Source organism: Argiope bruennichi, chromosome 8 (genome assembly GCF_947563725.1).
Source record: "Argiope bruennichi chromosome 8, qqArgBrue1.1, whole genome shotgun sequence".
Classification (NCBI taxonomy): domain Eukaryota; kingdom Metazoa; phylum Arthropoda; class Arachnida; order Araneae; family Araneidae; genus Argiope; species Argiope bruennichi.
In genome coordinates, this window is record NC_079158.1 from 73,431,921 (window position 1) to 73,459,596 (window position 27,676).

General features: G+C 27.0%; 2 protein-coding genes across 4 annotated transcripts in view; both read right to left on the reverse strand.

The window, feature by feature from the left end:
- Window positions 1–2,717, reverse strand: part of LOC129981684 (solute carrier organic anion transporter family member 6C1-like) — a 39,302-nt gene extending 36,585 nt beyond the window's left edge. The window contains exon 1 of the mRNA XM_056092623.1: window positions 493–2,717. Coding sequence (XP_055948598.1) covers window positions 493–2,641 — 2,149 coding nt within the window. The 5' untranslated portion in view covers window positions 2,642–2,717. The remainder of the gene's footprint in view (window positions 1–492) is intronic.
- A 7,891-nt stretch (window positions 2,718–10,608) lies between these two features.
- LOC129980873 (solute carrier organic anion transporter family member 74D-like) overlaps window positions 10,609–27,676 on the reverse strand; it is an 81,991-nt gene continuing 64,923 nt past the window's right edge. For all 3 annotated transcript variants that reach the window (XM_056091322.1, XM_056091321.1, XM_056091323.1), the window contains 5 exons: window positions 26,325–26,523; window positions 23,361–23,505; window positions 17,543–17,718; window positions 14,127–14,191; window positions 10,609–11,910 (listed from right to left, as the gene is read on the reverse strand). In XM_056091322.1, coding sequence (XP_055947297.1) covers window positions 11,531–11,910; window positions 14,127–14,191; window positions 17,543–17,718; window positions 23,361–23,505; window positions 26,325–26,523 — 965 coding nt within the window. In that variant the 3' untranslated portion in view covers window positions 10,609–11,530. The remainder of the gene's footprint in view (window positions 11,911–14,126; window positions 14,192–17,542; window positions 17,719–23,360; window positions 23,506–26,324; window positions 26,524–27,676) is intronic.

Here is a 27,676-nt window from a genome sequence, read left to right on the forward strand (position 1 = left end):
AATAAGAAAAGGGATCATTTAGCTTATTAGATAAATTTAATTTGATTAATTAATTAATTTGGTTAATTAATAATTAAGTGACAAACCAAGACATATCAATTTGTGTGAGATAAAGAACTGAAGCATCTAAGTTTCTGTCTTTCTAATAACATGTGTCAGAACTTATGCCAACCTACATAATTTTATACAAAGATTGATAAATTTGGGAGAAGCATACTTCCCACAGCCTTAGAAAGGGTTAAAATATTTTACACTGCGTTTCCTACAATGATAACAAAACCTAATACGTAAAAAAAAATCAATAAAATTTCCTTTACTTTTCCTAAAAAAATTTAATTGCATACCTCAAGAAATCCCCTTTCTTTAAGATCATTATTAACAAAAAATATATTATTTATTTTACGAATTATATTTATAAAAAATATAGGTTATATAATGTATATAAATATATTATTAAATACAGGTTATCTTAGGTTTGTATTCAGAACTTACCAAAATACATTGGTGTATTTTTCTTCTTTGCATTGTCATCCATGTATGCTAAACCCACAGCATAATACGCCAAATTCCCGAATCCCTTCAAGAAACTACCTAACATCAATAGCAGAACCGGTGTTAAAGTTGGTAATCGGTCCTCGTCGTCACAAAATCCTTCTCTTTCTTCTACATTACAAAGCTCAAGTTTCTTTTCATTGTCAACTGTCGAATAGCCCAAACTCAAATGTGTTGCTGGTCCATAAATAAAATAGGGAAGTGCCGAAATGAAACAACAAATTGAAGACAACAACATTCCAAGCCCTACCATTCTTGGCCTATGACTTTTACCCCCAAAATATCCAATAAATATTCCTAACAAAAGTGGTGTTATTTCATCCAACATCATGACAAATCCACTTGTTTTGCTTTTAAATGCAAATCGCTTCTCTAAAGTAGACATCGCACCAATAAGATATGAATAGTAAGAACCACTCAGAATTCCTATGATGGAATATAAAATCAAATACACTCTTGAAGTTGCCCAGGGTTGGATCCATCTTGGTTTAAAACAACCAATTCCACATACGATGTCTGGATCCACGTCGTACTTTGGGTCGAATTTGTTCATTTCTACCTCTATCTTTTTCTGGAAGTCGTTAAAATCATAAGTTTTTGCGAGGACTTCTTTAAGTTGAATTTCATTATTCAGTTTTTGCTTTAGTTCAGATTGTTCTGATAACTGAGAGCTGCCACCTTCGTTCACTGATAAATTAGTATTGTCTTTATCAAGAGAAACCTTGACAGCCTCAGATTTTGAAGCCTTAACTGTTCCATCATCTGAAAAAGAAACAATCTCAAGGTCTGGAGAACGCTCTTCTAAATTGTTAGCATCCGCGTTTGATTTTCTCTTCTCATTTAATATGTCTCGGAGTTGATTGCCAGCTGTATCGAGAACTTTATTAACAATTTCGACGCTTAGTCTTCTAATATCATCAAAATGAGGAATCTTTTCGATTTCATCGGGAGTAACACAACTATCTTGTTCTTCACTTATTGCATACAATTCATTATACAAATGTTTTGGGACATTATCTTCTAAAATATTACTGTCTTCAATTGAAGAAATATTTTGTTCTTCTTCGCTTGGTTCATTAAGCATTTTCGAATTTTCAGTTTCAACCAAATTTATAGCAGTATGTTCTTGATTCATATGTACCGAAGCATTTGAATTCATATCTTTTTCTGATTTATTTTCAACAACACTAGAAATAATTTCTTCATTTTTCAGCACATCTTCTGGTTTATTCAAATCTATGCCATTATTACTTATCTCAATTTCATCAGATTCAAGCAAAGGGGCATTCATTTTGTCTTCTGGAATATGATTCGGCATATTGGAATCTACATCTAATTCAGAAGAAATTTCTTCAGTTCCTGCATCAGTTAGTGCCTCATTTGCATCATCTGTCAAACTTTGCTGACTTATTTCGTTTGATAAATCATTCTGCTCATCTTCTTTATTAACAGAATTGTCAAGTATTGGTCTTTCTGCTTCTTCAGTTATAACTGGCAGTGATTTCTGTTCTGCGGTTTCATTATTATCTTCACTTGGATTTTCTTTTTCATTATTTACACCCAGTGGCCAGAATTCTTTATAACTTTCTTCTAAAGATAAAGCAGCTGCAGGTTCTTTTGCATCTGAATTATTATTGGGTGGCGAAGAATTGCTCAATACTGGAACACCATCATCCGTTTTTGTCAAATCTGGATCATTTTTACTTTCATCTAAATTCAATTTTTCACTAATACCGTCATTATTCTCTAAATTCTGATTAGTTGTCTCATCTGAAAGGCCTTTCTCGCTTTCACTTTCAGGAGAAGGAATTGGAGCCGGCTTATCTTCTTCTGGATCAATTAGTCCAATAAATTGTCGAATCTTGCTTGTATATTGATAAACGGAATCCAAATGTCGAGCATCAACAGGGTCGAGAGATTCATATTCGTCGTTTTTCTCTGAAAATTGCCTCTCTGAATCTGAATTGTGATGCAACGCACTGACGTCCAGCGGACCAATCGCAGGTGAAATTACAGAGGATTCGACCTTCACTTCCTCAGGCGCATGGGGTTTTAATTCCTCTTTGTTTTCATCTCTTTCTCCGTCCATTCTCGAAAACGATGCCACGAGAGAGGAATAGGAAACCGAATCACCGCGAAAGAATTTGTTCGGCGGTGCGAGAGAGTTGAACGTAAACTTCTGATCCCTTCTTGGGCAGCATTATCTGATCTTCGAGAAAGAAGTGATTGGTTCTGAGAGATTTTGTTTATAAATTTCGTAAAGCGTGTTCTTACACATACTTTTTTATAATATTGTTCATGTTGATAATAGCTGGCAGAATATCAACAGGAGTTTTTTTAAAGCCTTTTTCTTTTTTTTGTGTCATTTTTTCCGAATAAGCGTGATTGAAACTCTGACAATTCCTTTTTCTTTTATATTATTATAGGTTTTAAACAACAGATTTTTTTTCCTTGTATGTTGACACAAATTATGTTAATTTTTTACTATATAATCGCCATTTTTTTCATATACTATATGCATATAGAATATTTATAAACTCAATTACTCCTTTCATTCAAGAAAGGGGAACCCTCTCTTTATTTTAAATTCTATTCATATATTTTGATTCCTTTGCATTCATTCATTTCTTCAATTTGATTCGATTCGTTTTTTCATTAAAGAATTAAAATTTTAGATATATAATTCATGGTATTATATATTTAAATTAAATTTTAATTATTCAATGAACTTATTTTGAAACTGAGTATTATAAAATATCAGGCAAATAATTTTCGTAGTTGTTCTTCATAATTTAAAAGTAATAAAAATTTTTAAAATGAGATTTGCTCTAAAATATCTCTTCTAAATTAAAACAAAATTCAAGGGGGAAAGCTTAAACACATTAGCATGCTTTGTATATTTTTCAAACAAATATCCAGAAAATATAAAATCTTTAAAATAAATAATTATTTTTAATCAATTTAATTAAATAATTAACGACTTATTTCTTTCATATTGATTCATTTATCAAAAATGTGAAATTAAAACACCAAAAAAATATTAGTAATTCTAAAAAAAATCATGAATTTTATTTTATTTTATTTGTGGCATTATCAAAAACATTTTATCATTTTGCAAGGCATGTCTTTTTGGAAATTTTAGCACATAGTTATAATTTTCCTAATAGCACTAATTGTAAATACCGAAAAAATGTATAGCATTTGTTAATACAATTCAAAACGTTGCTCATTCTCTGCCATGACTCACTTTTGTAATTCACATCTTCTATCTACTAAATGATTTTTCCATTATCTCTGAACTATAGAAAGAAAGGCATTATCTATTAACAATTTTGAATCATAATCGTAAATTAAATAGCATCTAAGGCAGCTAATATATTAATTATATTATAAATTATTATTATATAAATATTAACACATTAACTGACACAATAATATAATATAATAATGTTAATATTTACGTTATAGATTATTATTTTTAATTATATTAATATTTTTATCTAAATTAAATATTTATCATTAAAACTGGTATATAAAACATTTATATATGAATATATTTGTTTCTTGAGAAAATATTATGGAAAGATAATAAAAAAAAATTAGTGTGTGTAATGAATAAAATAATGAGTAAACGGGAGAGCTTATTAAATCTATATGTCTATATTGAAAGAATGCTTCCTTGTATTTTGTATTTTACACGCATTAGCACTCTTCGCAGCAAACTTTAGCATAATTTTATACGCATCGTGCAATAAGATAGTAATATTCTTGTTTCAAAATTACATCAAAAGTTATAAATATCTTTTTTTAAATGTTATACACGTTTCTATTAAAAATATTTACTAATCAAATTTACAGATAGCCTTCTTTTCCGTTTATATTTTAATTCCTCAAAAAATAGGAAACTAATTTACTGTTTTTGCAGATTTTTAAAGATAATTGCAATTATTCTTTTGATTTTCATATTTATTTGAGGATATTTGTGTTTTTTTATTATTTTTTTTCGGTATCACAATAATAAATGAAATAGAGAAATTTTTATTTCTTTATTTGATGATTTAAATTTCTAAACAATTTTATTAAATTCTCTTAAAACTGCTTTTTTTTTTTTTTTTTTTTTTTTTTTTGCTTGTTTGTTGGTTTTTGAAGCCAATTTTGCTTTGAAATTTCAGTCATAAAATAAGACGATTATTCTTAAAACATTTATTTTTATTTTAATATGGCGATAACAGATGGCGCTAACAAAAACACTGCCAAGACGATTACTGTTTTTGTACTATGTAAAATAAAATAAGAAATGCATGCATTGATAAATTGTAATGAACAATTATCTTCTTTAAGACATGAAATCTTGTATTTTCTCTAATCTAATTTAATTCTTTGATAATATTTCTATCTATACTTCTACATTCTTCAGTACTATCTTTCATGTCCAATGTTATAATCAAATATTTTCTACTAAATTATATAAACATATAGAAAATAGATTGCATTAAAATTCATTTTTTCTTTTTTCAATTATGTTCGTTTGTCTCTGCATTTTCTTATTAATATTGAAGGAATTATTTAAATCTGGAATTATTAAAATTATAATTATTAAAATATAATTTCAAATTTAATAGCTTTACAAAGATTTAAAAAATAAAATGGATCTTTCTTCATTTACGTTGTATGCATTTAAATGTTATGCATTTTATATGTATGAGCATTTTATCAACATGTAAAAAATTAGCAATATTAGGCGTATATATTAGTGGAACGTTGCTTTTGGACATGTGTATAACATTTTACGAGAATTATAATGCATTTGAATGAAACGTTTGTGAGCAGAAAAAGGACTAATTGATTGCCATAATAGTGAAAAGTTTTGAAATCTTGGTGAATCCTAAAAAGTAATGAAACCAGATTTTAGTTTTTAGTTTTTCCAAGCGATATGAAATTATAATATATAAAACAACAAAAATATCATAAAAGGCTAGATTTTTTAAATTCTAGTCTATTTTTAAACAACTTTAAGTTACCTGAATATCCAAGGAGTCCAATATGTTGTATTAAGAAAAAAATCTCTGAGAGTATTACAGATCTTTGATGAATAATCTGAGTTAAGAATAGTATGTAGATTAAAAGGGGTTATCACAAATAAATATTTCAGGTAGCAATTTCTTCCCGCATCAATTAATGTATTTTAGGTGGGTTTTTTAATTATCATTTGTTAAAAGAAGCTGAAATCTGTATGAAATATGAAATTTCTTTTATGAGGGTAATTTAAAAATTAAATTTGTTAATAATAAATAAGTATATTTTCCAACATACATAAACTAACAAACTTTAATAGAGCAGTTGATTCATTTTTGAGAATCAATAAGAAATTTACAGCTGCTATTAACATTTTAGAAGAAATCTGCGTCCGTCAATCAAAGTTTCTACGTAAAATCGCTACTACTAAAACAAATCAAAGCAATGTGTCAAGAATTCGTGGTAATTTCCCTAAAACGCTATAACAATTTTGGAATGTGCTAATTTCTCTATTCTTAGGTCTGAATATTGCTCATTCTATACGTGATCCTCTCTAACGTCTTTCGTGGATAAAGATCTAAAGTACATTTAAATCCATAATCAAAAAATTAAATTTAAAAATTTTAAAAACGCCCTATCATTTTTGATCATAAAAAAAAAGGAAAATGGTGATTCGGCACAATTATCATTTCGTCTGATATTTTAATAATTTTTCCAAATATATGGAAAAATATTTTTTTCCAAATATTTTTTAATAATTTTTTCAAATATTTTTCCATTTCATGCAATGTAAATTATAAAACTCCTTTTTTTAAACGTTAGAGAATTTAATTTCACTTTCAACACGCTTTTAAAATGTAAAAGATTTAATTTACGTTATTTTTTTATTTTATTAACTTAGAGGAACTTACATATTTTTATTTATTATTACTCCAGCCAACCTGAATTCGACCTTTAATCAAAATATTACTGAAGAAAACGTTGAATGATATAAATATTCTAAAAAACAACATGTAATGAAACATGCAAGAACCAAATATACAAGTTAAAATATTAATATTATCCTAATATTTCTTAATTCACTGAATTTTTTTTTTCAATCATCCGTTGGCCGCTTCTCAGCCATAATTTTCGGCAGCTGCTTAGTTTTCCTAATGGAAATCCGCCACTCTGCTTTGTAGTATTTTTATAATATCATTCATTTCTTTCTTCGAAAACTAAGTTTTGGAATTTGTTCACCGTTTTTAACCCTTTCTAGGGTCGTGGGAAGTATGCTTCGCACTAAATTTATCAATCTTTGTATGAAATTATGTAAGTTGGCATAACTTCTGACAAATTTTTTTAGTAAGTCAGAAACTTAGATGCATCAGTTCTTTATCTCAGACAAAAGGATGTGTCTTGATTTGTTACTTAATTATTAATTAACTATATTAATTAATTAATCAAATTAAATTTATCTAATAAGCTAAATGAATCCCTTTTCTTATTCTAATTTCAAGCTTAAAAATATTTTAACATAATATGACTATAAAAAAATGGCTACTACTGATTCAGTACAAAGCTTATTAGTAAAATATGTTTTAGACAATAAAGTAAGTAAAAGTTTTTAAAAAATAAGAAAACATTTTAGGTAAAGTTATTTAAGCTATTTGACGCATTTTGAATAGAAATTTTGACTAAAATGTAAGTGTTTCTGTGATCACTTCTGTATATTTTCCAATGCAGTAAGATTAAATTTAAGATTTAAATTGGATGTCATGTGCTTTCAGCTTAAATAATTACCTTTAGATGCCGAAAGTGCAGAAAAAAACTTGTGAATTCTTTAACAATTTAACTGTCACATTTTTTACAAATTTAAATTATTAATGAATTGATATTTTTTATTAAATAATTTATTTGCAATATATAACAAATATTGATTGTTAATTTTTCATTATTGAATTAAGCTTGTGAATATGATAATCTGATTAAATAATGAATGATTATAAGATTTTAATTTTACTTCTGTCTGAATGAAATCATAAGACAAAATCTTAAAACAAATACACTTTTGTAAAAAAAAAACGCTAGAACCATTTTATGTTTTTATTAAAAAGTTTATAAATTGTACTAGCTAAAAATCATTGTTAAACTAAAGTTGTTTTCTTATTTTTGAAATTCCAAGGGCGGCCTCTTGTAGAAAATAATCGCCACTAGATTTCTCATCTGCCAAAAATGAAAAATTGATGAAATATGATTCACAATTTTTCGTGATAAGAATTCTGCGATGACAGCTAAAAAAGAATGAGAAAAACTCCCTCTTTTTCAAATCGTTTGCTTAGATACTGGATTTTCAGTCCTCAAACAAAAACTGCGGTAATTTCAGACTGAATAAAATAACCAAATTAAATATCTTACTACTGCTGGAAAAATCTAAAATATTCATAAAAAATACTATGTTCCTGTACTCTGTATTCCATATCCCATTATTGATAAATATACATTTTTACCAGGGATATATTTTGAAAGCAAACAAAAGTAAGCTGAATGAAAAAGAATCTTAGAAACAAAATTACGTTAATCAAAAAAGGTACAAACTTTGTATTTTAATTATTTATTCATTATAAATCATAATGATGCAATTCATTATCAATAATATTTATAATTAGTTATTATAAATATTATTAAATCTTAAAATTATTTTTTAATTTATTACCAGATATAGCTATTCATATGGAATTAAAATTTAATTAAATGAATCAGTTAACTCAAAATTGAGCCACGAAAATATTAAAATAAGTTATGAAAAATAGCTCATAAGTTATGAAGAATTGTATCGAAAAATAATATATAAATTATCCTAATTAAATTATAAAACTATTCAAATAGTGTATTGCAATAGACAATATAAAAGTGTGCAGTACACTAGGATGTATGTGTAAAAATTCAGTATACTAGGATGTAGAAAACTCTTCTACAAAATCCAATCTTAGCAAACGTAAAACACAGTATAAATTGTAATAGTCAAATTAAATCAATACATGGGGAAAAGGAGAAAGGACAACCTTGGAGTTTATTTTTAATATAGTTTTCACCACACAAAGCCTACTGTTACATAATTTCATCTGGAAGTGATGCACTTCGCGCTTTATCTTTGCAAGAAATAACACAGTAGCTCAAGTGGCTTGTTAGATAAATGTAAGCATCTTTCGTTTCAACCGATACGCCCTAAATATCAATGTTCTGACCATCATGTCATCAGTATGCCCTTTAGATTATAATCTATGCTTACTTTTTATTTTTTGATTATAGCAAAAATAAAGGATAATTGTCTTTAATATATTTATCATAATGTACATCGTAAGATTTTTCTTTTTATGATCAGCATCAAAAGTAATATGTTTAAACTTTTGATTTATTTGTAGCGGTATTGTTCAAGTATTAGTATTAGGATATTTTTTAATATTAATTTTTTTTATCTGAAATAGTTCAAAATTGTATTGCTTGATAGGGAAGAGTTTAGATGTAAAGGCCTGTTTATAACATCCATTTTATTACTTCTAGTACACATTTGTTATCAGAATTTTTTATAATAGCACATTTTTTAAATGATACCTCAATGTAATTCCCTTAAAGGTACATCATAGTGTAATTATTGAAGGTAATTTTGCTTGTCCTAATCTTTCCATGTCCTTGTAATTATCTAACCAAATTCCTTAGTTTCCCAAAGAGAATAAAATATATATTGTTAAAAATATTAAGATCTCTTTGAGAAATTATATCTAATATGTTAGTTTGAATAATTAGATTCACAAATAACTTCCAGGCAAAGAATAATTTATAAAATAATTGTTCTTTCAAACATGACTTATTCAAATTTCAATCCATAAATTAAATTTTAAAAAAATCTTTCATTTATGTTTTAATCAACAGAAAGACTTATTTTTTACATTTTTGCCACGAAATTCAGTTTCTGAAATTCCAAGCTAAGCAACATCACTGGATCAAAATCAAAAGTTTTATAAATTAAATTAGTTATTACTAATATATTTCTACAGTCTTTAAAATAATATAATGCCACTCAACAAATTATAACCGTCTACTGAATTTTATGTCCTTAGCTTATAACCTTCAGACCATTGTTTCAGCCCATATGATGTAAATAGCAAACAGGAAGTTAAGAACGCTGTAAATTCTTAGAAAGAAGTAAATAAAAAGAAATTATCTAATTTTAGGTTATGCGATATTCTTGCGTCTTTTTCATATGAAATGTGTCAACCAAAACTATCAAAATCTTGCAAATTTTAAAAAATACAAAAAAAAACCATCGTAAGACTCCATGTTTATAGTAGAAGCAAAAAAAGAATCTGTATTAATTGGGAAAAATTAAAATGATTTATCATCTTCTAAAATATGCAGAAATGGGAGTACTCTATTAATATAAAATGCCATACAACATAATTAGGACATTTTCACGATATTGTCTACCATTCCGAATATCGAATAATAACGTAAAAATATGATACAGTGATGTTGAGCAACGATTTATTACGAGGCTTGGATCAGCTTATTATACATAATAATACAAACTGCCCGCTACCATTATTATGATCGTTTTAACGCATTATTCGATATTCAGAATAACGAACAATATCGTGGAGATATTGTGCAATAACTTATGTTAATAGGTATAGATTATGTTATGTGATAAATTACTCACAAAAATAGTTGATAGTAACAGATGGCGACTGCACTTACAGAAACAGATGCATCTCATATTCCATCACTTTTCTCCGTATACTTGGGGATAAATATAAACATGTATATATAATTATCTTCATAAAATCCATTTCGATCTTTTTTCTGCTCTTAAGTTTTACATTCATCAACGCCATTATTATTTTTTAAACAATTTACCTTTTATTCATAAAAAAATTAGGCTTAATTTTTTGTAAAATGTCCCTGAAATTTGGTTGTGTCAAACTCGTCTTAACAATTATACTCATTTTCAAATTAGTTATGCCGCATGTTATGGTCAGTAAAAGAATAAACAAGAAATCAGATAGTTTCAGTAATTTTTATTACTACATTTTTAAAATCTACAGAAATCATTTTACACATAACTACGCATAATCAATTTAGAATGCAAAACATCATCATGACTGTGCATAGGAATTAAAAAGACAACATTCATAATTGTATAAAAATCATTAATGACATACCACATTCACATTTAAAAATATTATGCATACAAATATGGACGTAATCACAACCGTGTCCTTCTAAAAACACATATTTACATGATCCTAAGATGCTAACATTTTATAAAATAAAATCATTTGTTGATGTATTTTTCTAAAAGAAACTGCACAATTATCACTTTAATTATGATAAACATAAATATATATATTGTTTTGTTTGAAAATAAATTTGATTCGTCTTCTTATACATTTCTAAAAATAGTAGATTTCATAATATGATGAAATTAATTACAAAATTTAACATTTATCATCTTGTTTATAGGATATTAGATGAATAAAGGTTATTAGTTCATTGCAAATCAAATGCCAAACACAAACGATAATTTTCAAGATTGTATCTTCTTCGTGTATATTAGTTTATTCCTTTTATTCTTTAAAAGTATTCTTTAATTAACCTTTTTAAAAAGGAAAACTTCTTTTAAATCAAATTTAATACAACCGTCATGAATCCTTTTAAAATTAAATTGAAAGATATGTGTGCATTAGTTCTTCTTTGTATTTATAACAAAATCGTACTTTCCTCACATTTCATTTGTCTTACAGAATTAACATAAACGCATAAACATAATCAGCTCGATTTCATTAAAAATATGCTTTTAAGACAATTTATAAAAAGTAGCTGATTGTCATCATCATGCCTTGTTAATTGACAATGTTTTTTCTAGTCCAATACTGTAAGAAGTGATTCAATTCAGTACCTCTAAAGGTTTCGAAATGAGGTACTAAAGTGGCGTGGAATGCTTTTCTTCTGTAGGTCTTTCACTTGCATTTAAAGAATTGAGACTACCATTTGCTACTCCTGTCTTGATAATACCCAGCATTCCACCATTGTTGACAATATCCGTTTCATCCACTCCACCAACTTCCTTCTTTGGTTCTTCATCATCATCATACAAGTTTTTCAGCCTGGGGCTCAGAACACATACTAGAACATCCGTAACACAACCTAAAAACACAAAACCAGCAGACACGCCATGTAAAAGGAATCTGAACTTGTCGGCATCATAAATCCAGCAATTGCCTGTCTTTCCACAGCTTTCTTCCCAAACCAGACAACTGGCATCTGTTAAGGCTCCGTATATCAAAGGGTAAGGAATAAAGGCTGAAAATTGGACATCATATGTTAATGAACTTCAAACATGAGTAAATTATAAATAAATACAACATCAACAAGTATTAAAAGCACAGAAGTTTAAGAATGGTCATATTCACATAAAAATCAGACTGTTAGAAAAGGGAAGAGAAAGAGCTCACAATACTCCTTAAAAGTAAGTAATATCATTTGTTCATGTGCCTTCACAATCAGGTCATTATATGTCATTAAAAAATGTGTTACAATGAGGTAGGGTATAATGTCTTTTCTTCCTTGCATAGAAAAGTGATTCATAATCGGAAAAAAGCGGCTAATGGATCACAAATGACAACATGAATTGTAGAAATTTTTCATGAGCAGTGAGGTTTTACTTTAACAGCATTTTTGCTCTTTTTAGTAAATTCTGAAAGTTTTTTTTCTTCTGCTACTGATGACGAATACGATGGAAAAGGAACCCGCTATGGTAAAAAGACCGTTTGTTGGTATAAGCCTGTAAAATTAAAATAGTTCTGACGAATTGAGATTTGCAATTTTAAAGGCTTCTTATCTATAAAAACTAATCGAAATTCTTATTATTTTGAACATTTTTAAAATCATAATGATTATGATCATCGCCTTTGAGAGACAGGCCTAGAAATTTCGGTTATATCACTTAAATAAATTTTTATTATTCAAAAAATAACACTTTCCTTTTGTTTCAAAAAGTAATATCTTTACTTTTGATTCTGAACGTATTTAGTATCCATAAGTACACAACTTGAGAATTACTATTTTACCTCTCGAGTCAAACATTCTTCAGATTAAGAATATTAGATATATTTATGCGATAATTATTTTGTTATTATATTACTCATATAATTAAATTCTACTGAAAATCTTGCACGTTCTTACTTCATTATTAATGAGCTCTTCAAACCACTTTAATTAAAACTGAAATCATTAGATAAGACAATGTAGATTTATCAAAATAATATTTCTATCATTTAGATAAATTTTCATAATTCGAAGAGTAACATTTTAATTTTAATTTTTAATATGACTCTTTTGTCTCCATATCAAGAGAGAATGAGAATTGTTATTTTGCCTCCCATTTCAAACATTCATCGATCGAATAATGTCAACTAGAAATACTTGCACCAATTAATTTAAAGAAAAGTATAAGCATTTAAATCGATAAAAATTTTCAAGAGTACCGTTGTAATTATCAAATTATCAATCCAAGCAGAAAGCACTTGATGTCGACTTTCATTTGATAGAATAAAAATTCTCTTCTGAAAGATTTATATTTTTGCTTCAGGATCTCAAGCAAATGATTTACAAATCCTATGAATGCAAAAAATTCCATAAAATTTCTAAGATATTGTTCAATCTTTTGAATACCTTAAAATAGCGAGAAAACTTTGTAAAATTTTATAGAGCATTAATAGTTATTAGTGTAATATTTGTTGATTAGTTAATCTATACCATTAGTATCTTAGTTTTAATTAATCATAAATTGATGCAATGTTGATGTTAAAGAATTAAGTTTTAAGCAATCCTTACTAAAAATAGGCACAAAATACTTAATAACTGAATTTAAATCATGTAAATTTTAACAAAGTATGTCTAATATAAAAAGGATGTAAAATATATTTGTAGTATAGAATTTATGATTATAAATAAAATATCCCAGAAAATAATGAAGATAATTTTTTATTAATTGCTTTTTGTAGAAAAGGCATAATTACAATGCATTAAAAATTAAATCAATTTTATTTGTGCTAGAAAAATGCTTTTTTAACATCTCAAAATAACAGATATTTTAGTACATTATATAATCTAAATTTTGTTTCCGTTCGAATTCTACTCAGGGCTTCCCTCAATACCTTGCTTAATCATATCGAATTATTTTCAAGAAGAGAATAATTTGTAAATCATTAAAATATTTCAAATGATAAATTGGGCAGGCTAAAAAATTAGTCATTTAACTGAGCTGAAACTAAACTATAATTGAAGAAAATTATTTTCACAATATTGCCATCAACCATTAAAATTGATATACAGAAGACTATCTTGCTGTTGAAGAATTCAAAACTCTGAAGTTTAGACGCTATTTATAGCTATGCTAATTTACTTTAGAATTTTATATTTTTACTAATGCCATGGTCTTTATTATATTCATTTTCTTCAATCTGCATCTACATTGCAATTTCAGGATTTGTTATGAGTAATAAATAACTCCTTACCAAGTAAAGAAAATACCCCAGATAATGCTCCCAGAGCCAAACTCTTATCTTCTGGATCAACACACCTATAAAAATAAACATATTTTAACAAATAACTGTGGAATTTACATGCTCTCAAAGAAAAATGTTTGCTCTCAAAGAAATACGATTGCTTAACCCCTTCGCATAGAATAGTGTGTTTGACACTGAATAACTAAATCTTTAGTTTTAAGTCTACAACTAAGGGGCAGAATTAATTATTTAAAAATCCTAAAATCACTTAAAAACACTTCAATATCTCAAATTCTCTTATATTATTATAAAAATAACAAAAAAAAAACGTTTAAACTAGGAATGTGTCATTTAATTAGGAAATTTAATAAATTCATATTTCAAGAGGTTATAAATTAAATTTGTTGTTTCAAATATCAACTTTCATTTTCCTAACGACGGCCAATTTTTAGGGATAGTTATTATGAACGATCGTAAAATGGCAAGGTAGAGAAGCATTTAAATGTCAATTTCGTAATTTGAGAATCACATGTTTGAAATTCGAGTCGGACGCTTTCCAAATCTTTCAAGGTCACACACTTGATTCTAGGTGGTATGGAAGTGAGGATGAAATGTTTTCAACTCGTGTGACGCTCGGCCCTCGATCAATAATAAAAATGCACAATTTGAGTTTCCACCTTATCTTTATGTACCATTTAAAGGATTAATATGATTAAATGAAACTGAAATCTTGCGTGAAGTTAGAAGTGGGTTTAACCTATCAAATTTAAAATATCGCCAATCTAATTATTAATCCAAATCTATTATCATTAATTTATTTATTAAAAATCTATAAAATCTATTATTATTAATCTAATAATTAAAAATCTATTATTATTAATCTAATAATTAAAAATATATTATTATTATTTAATTCATCGTATAAATCTTATCATTAATCTAAATTATTAAAATTTCCTTTCAAAATCGTTTTTATTTGGAATGCATTGAAAATATTGGCAGCAATTTTAATTTTTAATCATAAAAATATCACAAAGCATTTTTTAATATTTATATGTAATAAAATTTTACGTTTTTATTGAAGAAAACTACCAGTAAATGACCAGTAGATTTGGTGTACAAACAAATATAGTTCTTCATCATCTTTTCTAGAACTTAATGCCTCAAATGTTAAAGTTGCAAGCAAAGAAATTCTTTTTATTATGTGAATGGTCTTACTTTCTCCAAAATGTGGGCCTGATCTTTTATTTTATTACTAATAATAAATATATAATACTAATAATATATATAATATTTTATACTAATAATAAATATATAATACTAATAATATATATAATATTTTATACTAATAATAAATATATAATATGTTTTATTAAATCATAAATCAATTTAAATAAAAGTGACTACAGTCTGAATAAACTAGTACTAGTTAAATCTAAATGCATATGCACATGGAATTAACTGTGAAAACTAGTGAACTGTGAATACATAATTAGATTCATAATACAGGTCTATATATGCTAATTTGTATACCAAATTTTATCAATCTTGCTTCTTACGTTTGATATTTATAATCTGAAAAAATAAGTATCATAAAAATACGACTATACTGGAAACCAGACAGACATTTTTATGAATGGGTTTCATTTAAAATTTGATATAATAATCTGGCGATTTGATATAATAATAAAAATCTGGTGTGAAAACTGTATACCGAATTTAAGTTGTCTAACTAAATTTTGATTTTTGACTTATCGGTTTCACAGATTGATAAAGTAACAGGCAGACACAATTTCCAAAATGTATTTTTTCAAACTCGAGGTGGTCTGAAACGTAGAAATTCGTCTATACCTCGAATCCTAAATTTTGACGATTTCGACTTAGCGCATGAGAAAGTTAAATGTAATAATACAAGATATTGTGACGAAAATGTGAATGTCAAATGATGAGATAGGGGCATATGCAAAAGAACACAATAAATCAGCCTGAGCTGAATGAACTCTTAATATCGTCACCAAGACAAAATTATTAAATAGGCAAAGTAGGCAGTTACTTTGGGGTCCCATAGTTTTAAAGGATCCCGAAACGAGACTTTATTTTGTAGTATTTTTAAAGTTATTTGATTTTGGGCTTTAACCTTATTAAAAAATAAAAGCAAATATTATTTAAAATAATTTTGGTAAATTATTATAATAGCAGTTCTAATTTGAAAGTTTCATATTATGTTATTTTATGATTCTAATAAAACAGGAGTTCTTTGATTTTTTAAAAATATACGATATTATTATTAAATAGTATTTAGATTATGTTAAACCTACAGCTGCGTATCCCGCTCTTTCCGCTGACTGGCTGTCCATTTTCTATTACACCCCGTGTTCTTTGCAGTTTAGAATGTTTATTTTTACGATTACAGACTTTTTTTAAATCATATTATTATCGGGTAACATATAGTATCAGTTCGCCTTGAAAATTATTTGGATTTATTTGCAAACAACGAATGTAAATAGTAATTTTTGAAATATTACCTAGTCAAAGGGTTAAGACAAGGTTGTTGTTTTTTTTGTGCTATTGTGTCTAAAAAAAGAAATCTACAACTTAGCATCTCGATGCTTAGGTTTGCCAATATTTGCTACTTGAAATTACTTAAAGATTAAATTAAAATTTATAAAAAATCTTGGTTTTAAAAGATTGCAGGGGAAAGGGGTTTTGAGATTTGTAGTTATATAGGCCTCTAGAAGATTTATTCCAACAATGCTCGTAACCTATTTTCTCAATTAAAAGGGATTTAATTGTGCAATTGTGATTTATTTATCTAATGTTCTGTGTTTAGGTTAGTTCATGATGAATGCCTATTGTAATAATTTCAATGTAATGTATTTATCTAAAATCTAGCTATTATCATAAAAAATTAATTATTTTATATATATTATATTGTATCCAATTATTCAGGGAGTATTACATAACACAAAAAAAAATATGTACTCATTTATTTTCAATACGTTTTATTTACCAATATGTCTCAAAATTTTAAACAAGTTCATGAAATTTCATGCATTTGCTTAAACATAATTTACACATAATCACACTTGCAATAAACAAGTTAACTTCCATATTTTTACAAGTTTGAATTCATGGTTTAAACCCTGATTTTAACGAAAAATTTCGTTTTGGTTTTGCATCTCACTCTTAATTGAAATTCATCTGAGTACACTATTGTTTATTAGATTCTAACATCTCATTTACAGTTGGAGAGGCTGTAAAACTTAAATTTTATTATATTTGAAATATTTATGATATTCAATCCTCATTTAAACCTTATATTTCCAAAACTTATACAAATGTAATTGTTGAGTCAAAAATATCTAGTAATCGCATGGTTATGTAACTTTAATTTTTGAACCAAAATAGAGAAAATTAATACTTACCTAAGCGTAACTAAAGCATTTGCAACTCTTGCTGTGGATGATACTAGCTTCCCAAGACTGAGAACCACTACGAATGTTATAAGCCATTGACACTCAAAACCGCAGTAACTTTTGCTTGCATCTCCAGTAATGATATGTCCAGTAGTATTGTGTACGCATTTGCAATCTGTGAAGTACTGGAAAAAATATATATATAAATTAGACATAAATCTAGATATTTAATAATTTCTAAATTATTTTCAAAAACATTTTTCTACGATCGAAACAAGGTTATTTACCTATATTTTTTTTTATCAGATAGCTTCTTAATTATTCAAAAGCAGTATTAAATCTGATAAAATCTTTATAATTAGAAAATATCGCATACATATGATCACAGAAACCCTCCTATAAAAATTCAAAATGTCAATAGAGCCATTTCGTTAAGCATGTCGCTTTATTAAAATTTAACGATAATTTCTCTGCAAACACAGTTTAAATTCAATTAACTTGGCTGATAATTTCTTAACACGTCTACGTATTGCCCAACTGTTAAATATATAAATCGGAAATACATCATTAGAATACTTAATATCGATATAGCAATGTCATTAATCATGTGTCGAATACAAGTCAATAGAGTTTCAAAAGTTTCGACCAAAGTTTTTGATACACATTGGCAATAACAGATTAAGTGGCTACAATACTTCAATGTAATAGTTTCCTTATTTCCTTTAAGTTGCGTCACTTCGCACATCGCCTTATAAGGAATGTAGTTTTAATTTTTTTTTATCAGAATTTGGTGCAGCAAATTATTGGCGCAGTGTATAACAAATTCTTACACATTTTGATGGACTTGTTCATTTTAAGTGAAATGTTTTGATCTTGTACTATTGTCTGTACTCTAAAAGAACTCTGATCCCACTTTATCGATTAAAAATATACCTATTTACATAACTAGCATAAAAAATATATATTTGATCATTCAGATTAATTAAATCTGGACAAAAACTTTTTATATATAGTATATTTTATGCTATACTTGTATATAAATTACATAAAAAATGTAATAACATTCATATTTGATGCGAGTCATTCATATTTGATGTGAGTATTATCATAACTGATTATTTCATCCGCACTTCCTAATTTACTTTTATGAGACAAAGTATAAAAGATAATATAAATTTTTAATTACATTCTTTATTGCATATATACTTATAAAAAGAATCATTTGGCCGAAATCCTTAATAAAATTTAAGTTCATCTTGAGTTACAATATGATTTTTTTCGCTTGACAGATCGTTAGTTTAAATGGTTTCAAGAATGATTTATTTTTCAAACTAAGTTTTTATCCAAATTCCAAATGAGTTATAAATATTCTGCACACTGCAAGTCTCCACCAATATACATATCTAAATGCTATTTATTGCATCAATGTATGAAATACCTATGTTTTAGTACATGTTTAATTATTTTTAAGCAAAGCAGGAAAAATAATTTTTTTGAATGTTATATTCTTTTCTTAATTTTCTATATAGTACCTAAGCATTCTAGAGAAGGGCAAATATTATTTAGGCACAGTATAGAAAAAAGATATTTGAAATGAATCTGCGAGTTATTTCATACTTTATCTATTTGCCACGGTGAAAAGATACCTATAAAATATTGAAATATTAATCATTTCACGCTTTGCTTTAAAAGTACCTATGCATTCTACAGAATACCGAACTCTGAACATTTTTATTTACATATACAATTCAAAAATATGTAGTATAAATTGCAACCTGATGCTAAATTCCAAATTTGAAATTTAATTTTGGTTTTTTAATTGTGGATGGTCGAAAGTGGAGAAGGTGCACTTTGGTCACTACACTTCTCTATAAATAAATACAAACGCTATCTACGCATCAGTGTAGCCTCTAATTTTTCATCAGATGAATTTTATTAATGTTGGAAAAGTATCAGAAGCAGAAACGGGGATAGGCTTCATTTACTTGAATGAATACATTGTGTCAGCGAAGGTCAAATAAAGAACAAATTTCATGGTTTATTGATGTGCTCAAAGTTATGATATGAGTAGTTTCATCGAATATTAAAAGTTCATTCTTCTTACTCTCATCTTATGGTTTGTATTTTATTTTTTGTTGTTTTGCGATTGTTTTTGGCATGTGCTATTATGCAATTTCTTGTTTTTATAGTTCTTGCTTACCAACAACGTCTGTTAAACGAAAAAACTTCGTTAGATAACACAAAAGCAGCTTAGACTAATGGACACATTGATGATTAACTTTCTACAGTTTTTTTTATTAAACAATTGAATTCTGGCATTGGGTGGTCGTCGAGGATCAAGAGACTATTACTTTCGGGGTGGGAGGGGGGTGAGATTTGTCTTCTATTTTATATCCGTGACGTTGCTCCCGAGGCATGGAGTGCTGTTATGTTATCTTATTTTTATTAAAATGACTAGATTTCAAAGAATGTACTGAGGGATAATCTTAATGTTATAAGTAGTTGATGAATTAAGAATTCAAATTGAGAAAGGAATCTAAACTTGGCAATATTTTTTCTCATTATTAACCCTGACAAAAGGTGATATTTAATGGATTTTACATTTAAATGATTTTAATGATTACAACATTTATTCATCGAAATAAGGTATCACACCCACGCTAAATACGGCAAAAAAAATTATTTAATTTTAGTTTTTTAAATTAATTTTCGTATTAAAAATTCATTGAATACTTTTTATTAATTTTCAAAATAAAATAATAGCGTAAGTAAATGATAGAAAATCCAATTTAAGCGTAAGTAAATGATAGAAAATAAATTTATACAAAATCTAATCTTTTTTTCAGACGTTGATAAGAAATAAATATAATAATCTTAACTAATTCAAAACAAATTGACTTCTTCAACTAGCTGATTAATCTTGTAAGTCTATTGGATTATTTATTCAAAATTGTCAACAAACGACTCAAAAAAGTACTCTTTTAACTCTTATATAATTAGATCCTTAATTTTACCTCTTAGCGTAGATTTCGTCCTCATTTCTCATTTTTCATTAATTTATTTGGAATTTTAATTGAAGATGAAACTGGTTCATGTTACAAATGAATGAGAATTTCAAAAAAGTATGAAAGCGTCCCAATTATTTTCTTATTTTATATTATATATATTACAGAAAAAATTTTATTCTGTAAATAAAGGATAAAAACAAAAAAATCTGAATTCTTATTATTAATTTTTATTTTTATTTCTCATTACATTCGTAATTCCATTCTGTAAAGTATTTAGGAAGTTCTCTTCCAAATGGAGCCATGGATATGAAATCAAAATTTTAGTAAATTACATCTATAAGGGATGATTAAGTTCGGAAAATATAAAAATACTACATTTTCAATAAGAATACAAATCATTCAAAATACCCTCATTCAATAAAAAAATTGAGTAAAAAAACTAACACCGAGGTTGGTTTGGTTATATTAACGTCCCGTTTGAAGCAACACTAGGGCTATTTTGAGACGGACATCGTAATTTTGAACTGCGGTCAGATGACGAGGACGACACCTGAGCTGGCACCCCCCCTCTCCACACCATAACACACCACACCAGCGGGAAAACTACCACCGAATTCCATCTTTAAGAGTTTAAAAACATGTAATTAAATAAACCGTTATAAGGCTGCATGGCAAATCTGTTTCACGAAATAATTTGCTTCAATTATTGTGAATGAATTAGAAAGGAATTTGAATTATTGCACTTGAATTCGAAATAATTTAGAGCGCTTATCTTATTTTAAAAATGGTATTATATCTGTGTATTATCAGGGAACATTTCTTTATTGTCAATCATATATATTATAATGAATTCCGAATATTTTTTTTCCATTTCTCTTAGATTTTACTTGATAATCTCCGAAGTAAATTAATGAACGTTAATAAAATCAATATTAGTTTAATAGGCTTAATAACAAAATAAACTTATTGAAAATCAAAAAATTCCCAGAAAAGAAGTTTAACTTGTGAAACTGTTATTTATTCACTTTATAATACGCTTTTTTTTTTTTTTTTTTCAGTAAACAATATTTCCTTATCAGTAAGTGCGGAAAGTGTCGAGAAAGTAACCAGGTCACTAGTGTTGACAAAAAATCGAACTCGAAAGCGGAATTGGACACTGCTCTTATTAAAAATAAAGCAGAAAAAAAAGGTAGTATTTGTTTGATCCACTTATTAGAATTGCTGTGTCAGTCATTCTATTTCTATGTTGATATTCATTTCTGGGTTATCATAAATGACACTTTCAAAGTATTCAGTTACATTTGTATACAAGGAAATATTTATGACACACTATTCATAGTTATCTATAATTTTGCTTAGCACACTGAATGCAGCGCGATTTTTAAAGGGTTTGCCTGTGGCCCAATGACAACTTGTTTACTAAGTGATACATATAATGCTAGAATATTATCTATAACCGATAAATTATGGTGTATAATTATGTTTTACAGGTGTTATGTATTTATTTATTGGGGCTTATCGGAGATCCCTATGGAGACCTAGATGATCAATTGAGTGTTAGTCACTTGTAACACGCATGACGTTGAACGTGTTAATAAAATATGATAATTAAATTGAGGTTTACATTTCTCCATTTGAAAGCTTTTTAATAAAGCCACGACAAATATTAAAAACAATGTTAGCAAAGGCTAGAACAATGCAAAGACTTTATAAAATGCATTTTAAAAATTTCAAAGCAACTTGGAAGGACAACAGCAACAACAACAAAATTGTACTAAAAAAGTCGTGACATACTGTAAAGACTGTATTGGTTCACCCTTTGTTCGTTTGGAGTGCTTCAATACTACACACTACAATATGCGCAGACAATAGGCCTTTATTTTATGCATATATAAAACATTTTTATATGTTTTATACTGAATATATTTCTGCATGCCGTTCTAGTAACAATGATAATAATAAAAAATTTATAAGGATTGACAATTATTCAAATTATGCAATTCTAGAAATCTCGGAGCACCGATCATCACTGACCCCAATGACGTCACAGTCCAGTTGCATGTTGACTACAGCCATGGCATTGAATGTGTTAAATGTAATCTTTATAGAGGCAGGAAAGTAATTCCAGTTGGATATCAATGTCTTAATTCATTGTTTTTACATTTATATTCATTCAAAATGTGCCAACTTAAATCTGAAATTTGTCAAACCTTTTTATTCTTAATATTTACTAATAATAATTTCATTTCATGTTCTATGTAAATATTAGACCATTGTTGTAATTATTTTTTAATTAAAATTAAATTAAATTAAAGCCAACATTACTGCTATTCCTGATTTGTAAATTCATGCATGAACTGATATTTGAAAATGTATAAACTTCTCAAAATTTTCATATCTAATGATTGAATTTTTTTTCTTGGATAAGTGGTAAATAGTTTTATTAATATTAATTTTAAAAAATAATTACTTTCGAAACCTAGCTGCATTATCAAAATAAAATTTAAATTGCTTTTTTAATCGTATACATTCTTTAAAGTAAATTTCTTTCATTCATCCTTATAATGATATAACTTTTAAGACCTATTAATATATTAGAATCGAAATGAGATCAATAAACTTATTTATCCTTTTCTTGCATGTAGTAATATTTTCTTTAAGATTATTTTAAATTATAAATATATATAAAGTATACAACAAAATATTTGTTTTCAGTTATAGATGAGAATCAAAAAGTTGCTTCTTGTATATTCCTTAAATTGTCAGTTCAATAAAATAGCCCTTTGTATAACTTTATTTTTGCATATTATAGAACATACCTCTTTTTTCCCCGTCTTATTATATCCTGTACAACCAGCATGACAAGGTGAGAAATAGGTAGATTTTCCATCTGGTCCACATACTGGAGTATACACTTTCGTTGTACAAAGACAGTCAGTGTTACAGTCGTTTTGAAGATTGAAGCTACAATAAATAAATTATACTTTTAGAGTAATAGAATTATTAAATAAAATAGTGTAATTAAAATTTGCAAACATCTGTTGCTCTGGCAACAATTATTGTGGCCACAGCAAATGATGGAATATTCTTTAACTTGTAAAATTATCATCTTGGTAAAGTAAGTTGTTTGTTATGATGATGTATTTATTAACTAGACAAAAGATTTCAAGATTTTCATAAATTCATAAAGGTTTAATAATTCGCGTTCCATGTAAAGAAAACGTTTTTTTTTAAATTCATAATCATATTATATCATAATAGTTTATTCTATAAATAAATTTAACTATCACAAGTCAGTTTTCTCAGTGATATGAAAGATTTTTTCCCCTTAGTTTCCACATTAGGGCTTAAATTTGACTTGGTTAAATTTATTTAGATTCATAAGAAAAAGTCATACACCAGAATGTTGAGTTTGTTTATATTTACTGATATAATTATTGTGGAGCACTCTGGAGAGACTACTCCATATAAAAATTAAAAAATTCAGAATACGAAGACATCTGTCACATAAAAAAAATTGCCAGAAGACTTCAAAAATGCTTGCATTATCAAAACTTTTGAATAAATAATAAGCGGATAAATATTTTATTTCGCTGTTTCTTTTACATTAGTAAAATTTGTTTTAAATAAAAAAAAAAATTAATAAACTAGGAAGCTGCTTTTTATAGTAAATAATCAAATGCATCTAATCTACCACATTTTTTTCATTCTTTGAAAAAATAAAAGTCTTAATCGATATTTTTAATCAACATTCAAAAAACGTTTTTGAATTCCAAATAATAAAATTTGTGTTTTAAAAAAGCATTTGCAACACAGAATCGCTTTTTAGAATTTAATAGCTATTGACGGCTCTTCGGAAAACTTTCAAACACAAAAAGTTTAAAATTCAAATTTTAAGTCAATTTCAAATGAAACTTTCCTAGAACGTCTGAAAGAAGTTTTGTGCAAGTTTAATTTGTAATTACATATTCAAAAGAAACATCTTTTAAAAAATCTAAAATTGCTATTCAATAATTAATAATATGAAAATATATCTTAATTTTACTTTAAAATGTAAAAAATATACAAAAAAGTAATTTAATCAAAAAAAAACCTATTTTGATATTTATAAATCATCATCAATTTAGGTCTCTCCGAGTCTCAATTTTTTTTCTTAGTGTTTACCTGTCTATTTGTGTTAATGCTATCATTTCGTAATGAATCGAGTTAGATGCTTTTAATTCTGTAAAAGTTTTTACACGAAACTTTAGAAATTTATCAAACTTTGAACTAAATATCCTAATGAGAAAGATATCAACCTATCTACAATACGTAATTAAAAGTGATGAATAAATAAATATATGAATAAAAAAAGAAAGCATGTGGTTACGCCCAAATTTCATCTCTGTGTCTTATGTTGGACCAAATCTATCAAGAATAGATGATCTAATTATTTATATGTAAACTTGAAAATCAATTTCAATGACCTAGAAAAAAGAATGAAATTTGACGCCTTTACAACCTAATTTGAAATCTGAATTGTGAAAGTTCCAACAGAAAGAGATATTTAAAAAATATGCGCCCTAGGGTGTTTTTTATTCGCTTTATGAATAATTAAATGTCTTTGATGGCCAGCATGTTTCGTTCCAAATTTTAAAATTTTTAGCTGTTATTCAATTAATATGGAGTATAGTTATTTAAAATCTCGTCATGTTTTTAATAAGTCTGAAAAAAATGAATTTAATTGATAAGTCTGAAAAAAATGAATTCAGCGTAGGTCCAAGGAAATTAGTTTTTTTTTAATCTTAATTTTAGCTTTGACAAAAGTACTCGATTGAACGGTTTGATGGAACAATGAAATTAATTTAAATTCCATTATAACAATCAAAGCATTGTTACAGATTGTATATAAGATTGAATTTTTTAAATAGTATTGGAAAAAATTGAAATGAGTATAATTTAAAAAGTTTAAATTTCGAATTTTAAAGTTACCGTTAAAAAACATTTTATCACATAATATTTTCGAAAATATAACTTAAAATCAGTAAAAACTTCATAAATTTTAATCAACTTATATTTCAATTTACTTTGGAAACGCTAACAGTGAAATTCTTGTATTAAAGAACTCATACGTCAAATTTCATCACAATGGGATAAAAGCTGTTTGAAGTTTTATAAAAAAAAATGAAAATTTATAAAAAAAAAATTTATTAATTTTTATAAAAAATTAATAAAAGGGATTAATTAAAAGTGGTTAATTGATTAACCACTGGAATATTTACCAATAAAATTAAATCTATTAATCACATTGGCCAGCTATAATTAATAATAATTGATTAACCATATTAAACATAATACATATAGAAAAAGACAAAAAGTTCCATATCATTAAAATATGGAAAAAAGTCCAAGGTTGAGCTATCCCCAATTTCATTAGATTTAATTCGTTTTTATAATATAAGACAAGCTAAAATGCAACATTTATGCTCAACAGATATAGTCATAATGATAGTAAAGATCCTCATGATGTATAATTTCGATAATTGATGATCATTATGATAACTTAGATTACTACACTAAAAGCGATAACAATTTCTATACTCTCAACTCATAATATCGCAATTCTCTTAGTCAGGGACAATTCTAGTTATTGCATTGTGTTACATGGGAAAAACAAAATATCAGAATGCCATTTTATGGAGTGATTAATTTGATCTTGACATTGCTTTATCTTAATCGATTTCAAAATTTTACTTATACGCTTGAATAAATAACAAGTCATTTAGGATGGACAAATTCCCTACTCTGGCTGCGTGATCGAGCTTGTACCGGTCATCTCGGGCACGGGGCATGTGATGAGCATGCATAGGATGAGGGCTATGAAACTGAATGATTCCGCAATGACAATGCCTCCCGTCATCACTCTTGGCCTTGGCTTGAATTTCCTTATTGCGATCCCTCCGAAGAGGATACCCAGCTGCATTCCGACCAAACCGGCAGGACCTGCGAATAAAACGAATTCAAAAGGATTAAGGCCAATTTCACCGCCCATCCATCATCATGTTTCATTTCATACTTTTCGGTTTATATTTTACCTGAAGAAATATTTAATTTGATCTCTGCAATCACTGGAGCTAATTAGTAATTAGTATTTCTATTAAAATACAAATAAAAGTATGAAAATCTTTGAATTATTCTAATATAAATGGTAGCTAAGAAATAAATTTTCTTGTTTAGAAGATATTTACGCTAAATTTGGTTAAAGGAATGAAAGTGAAATATGAATTTTTATATGAGGAAAATTATTTTCACAAAAGTTAAAGACATCTGAAGATAAATCCTTCAAGAAAAGGTATCAAAATCACCGATTAGATATTTTTATACGTTAGCACACTGAATGGTCCAGAAGACCATATCACCAATTAATAAATGAATATTTTCTGAAAATCCCATACTATATGTTATTCCTTTCTGTATGTGCAGTTTTTTTTTATCATTTGAATATTAATAATATATTGCATTTGCCACTTTCCTTTCGGTCATATAATTATTCAGAAGTTTTCACTTTCAATAATGATTTAAGATTTCTTATCGTGAGTTCAATACTATATATAAAATAATTTTTAATTCATCTATGTTTTAAAAATAATTTCCTAATCACTCAAACTCAGTTGTGTCTTCTGATCGTCGAGGGCTATTTTTTTCTCCTGGAAGCAAGATGCGGAATAGACAAACTTCTTTTTAGAACTATATAAGTTCTAAATACTTTCTCATGCTTATTCTTGCCAGATTCCTCTATTCCTATATTGTTGTTTACAATGACTTCACCATACCCTTGGTCAAAAAGGTTTGATTAAAACTGAAAATTGGATTATTTTTTTGTGAGTATGAAGAATAAAAACATTAAAGAATTCCACGATTGTTCCTTCAAAAGTACATATTATATATGAGAGAGAGAGAGAGAGAGAGAGAACTGTGTTTATATCCCCATACTTTCCACGGTAAATTTAAAAAGATTAGCTTTCATTCTGTTTGTTATTTTAAACGTAGAAAATTTTATTATGGTTATCTTGTAATATTTATATCAAATTTCGTAGCTGTAATTCAAACCAGCAAGTCGTATATTGATTTTAGATTTTGAATATTAATGTTTAAG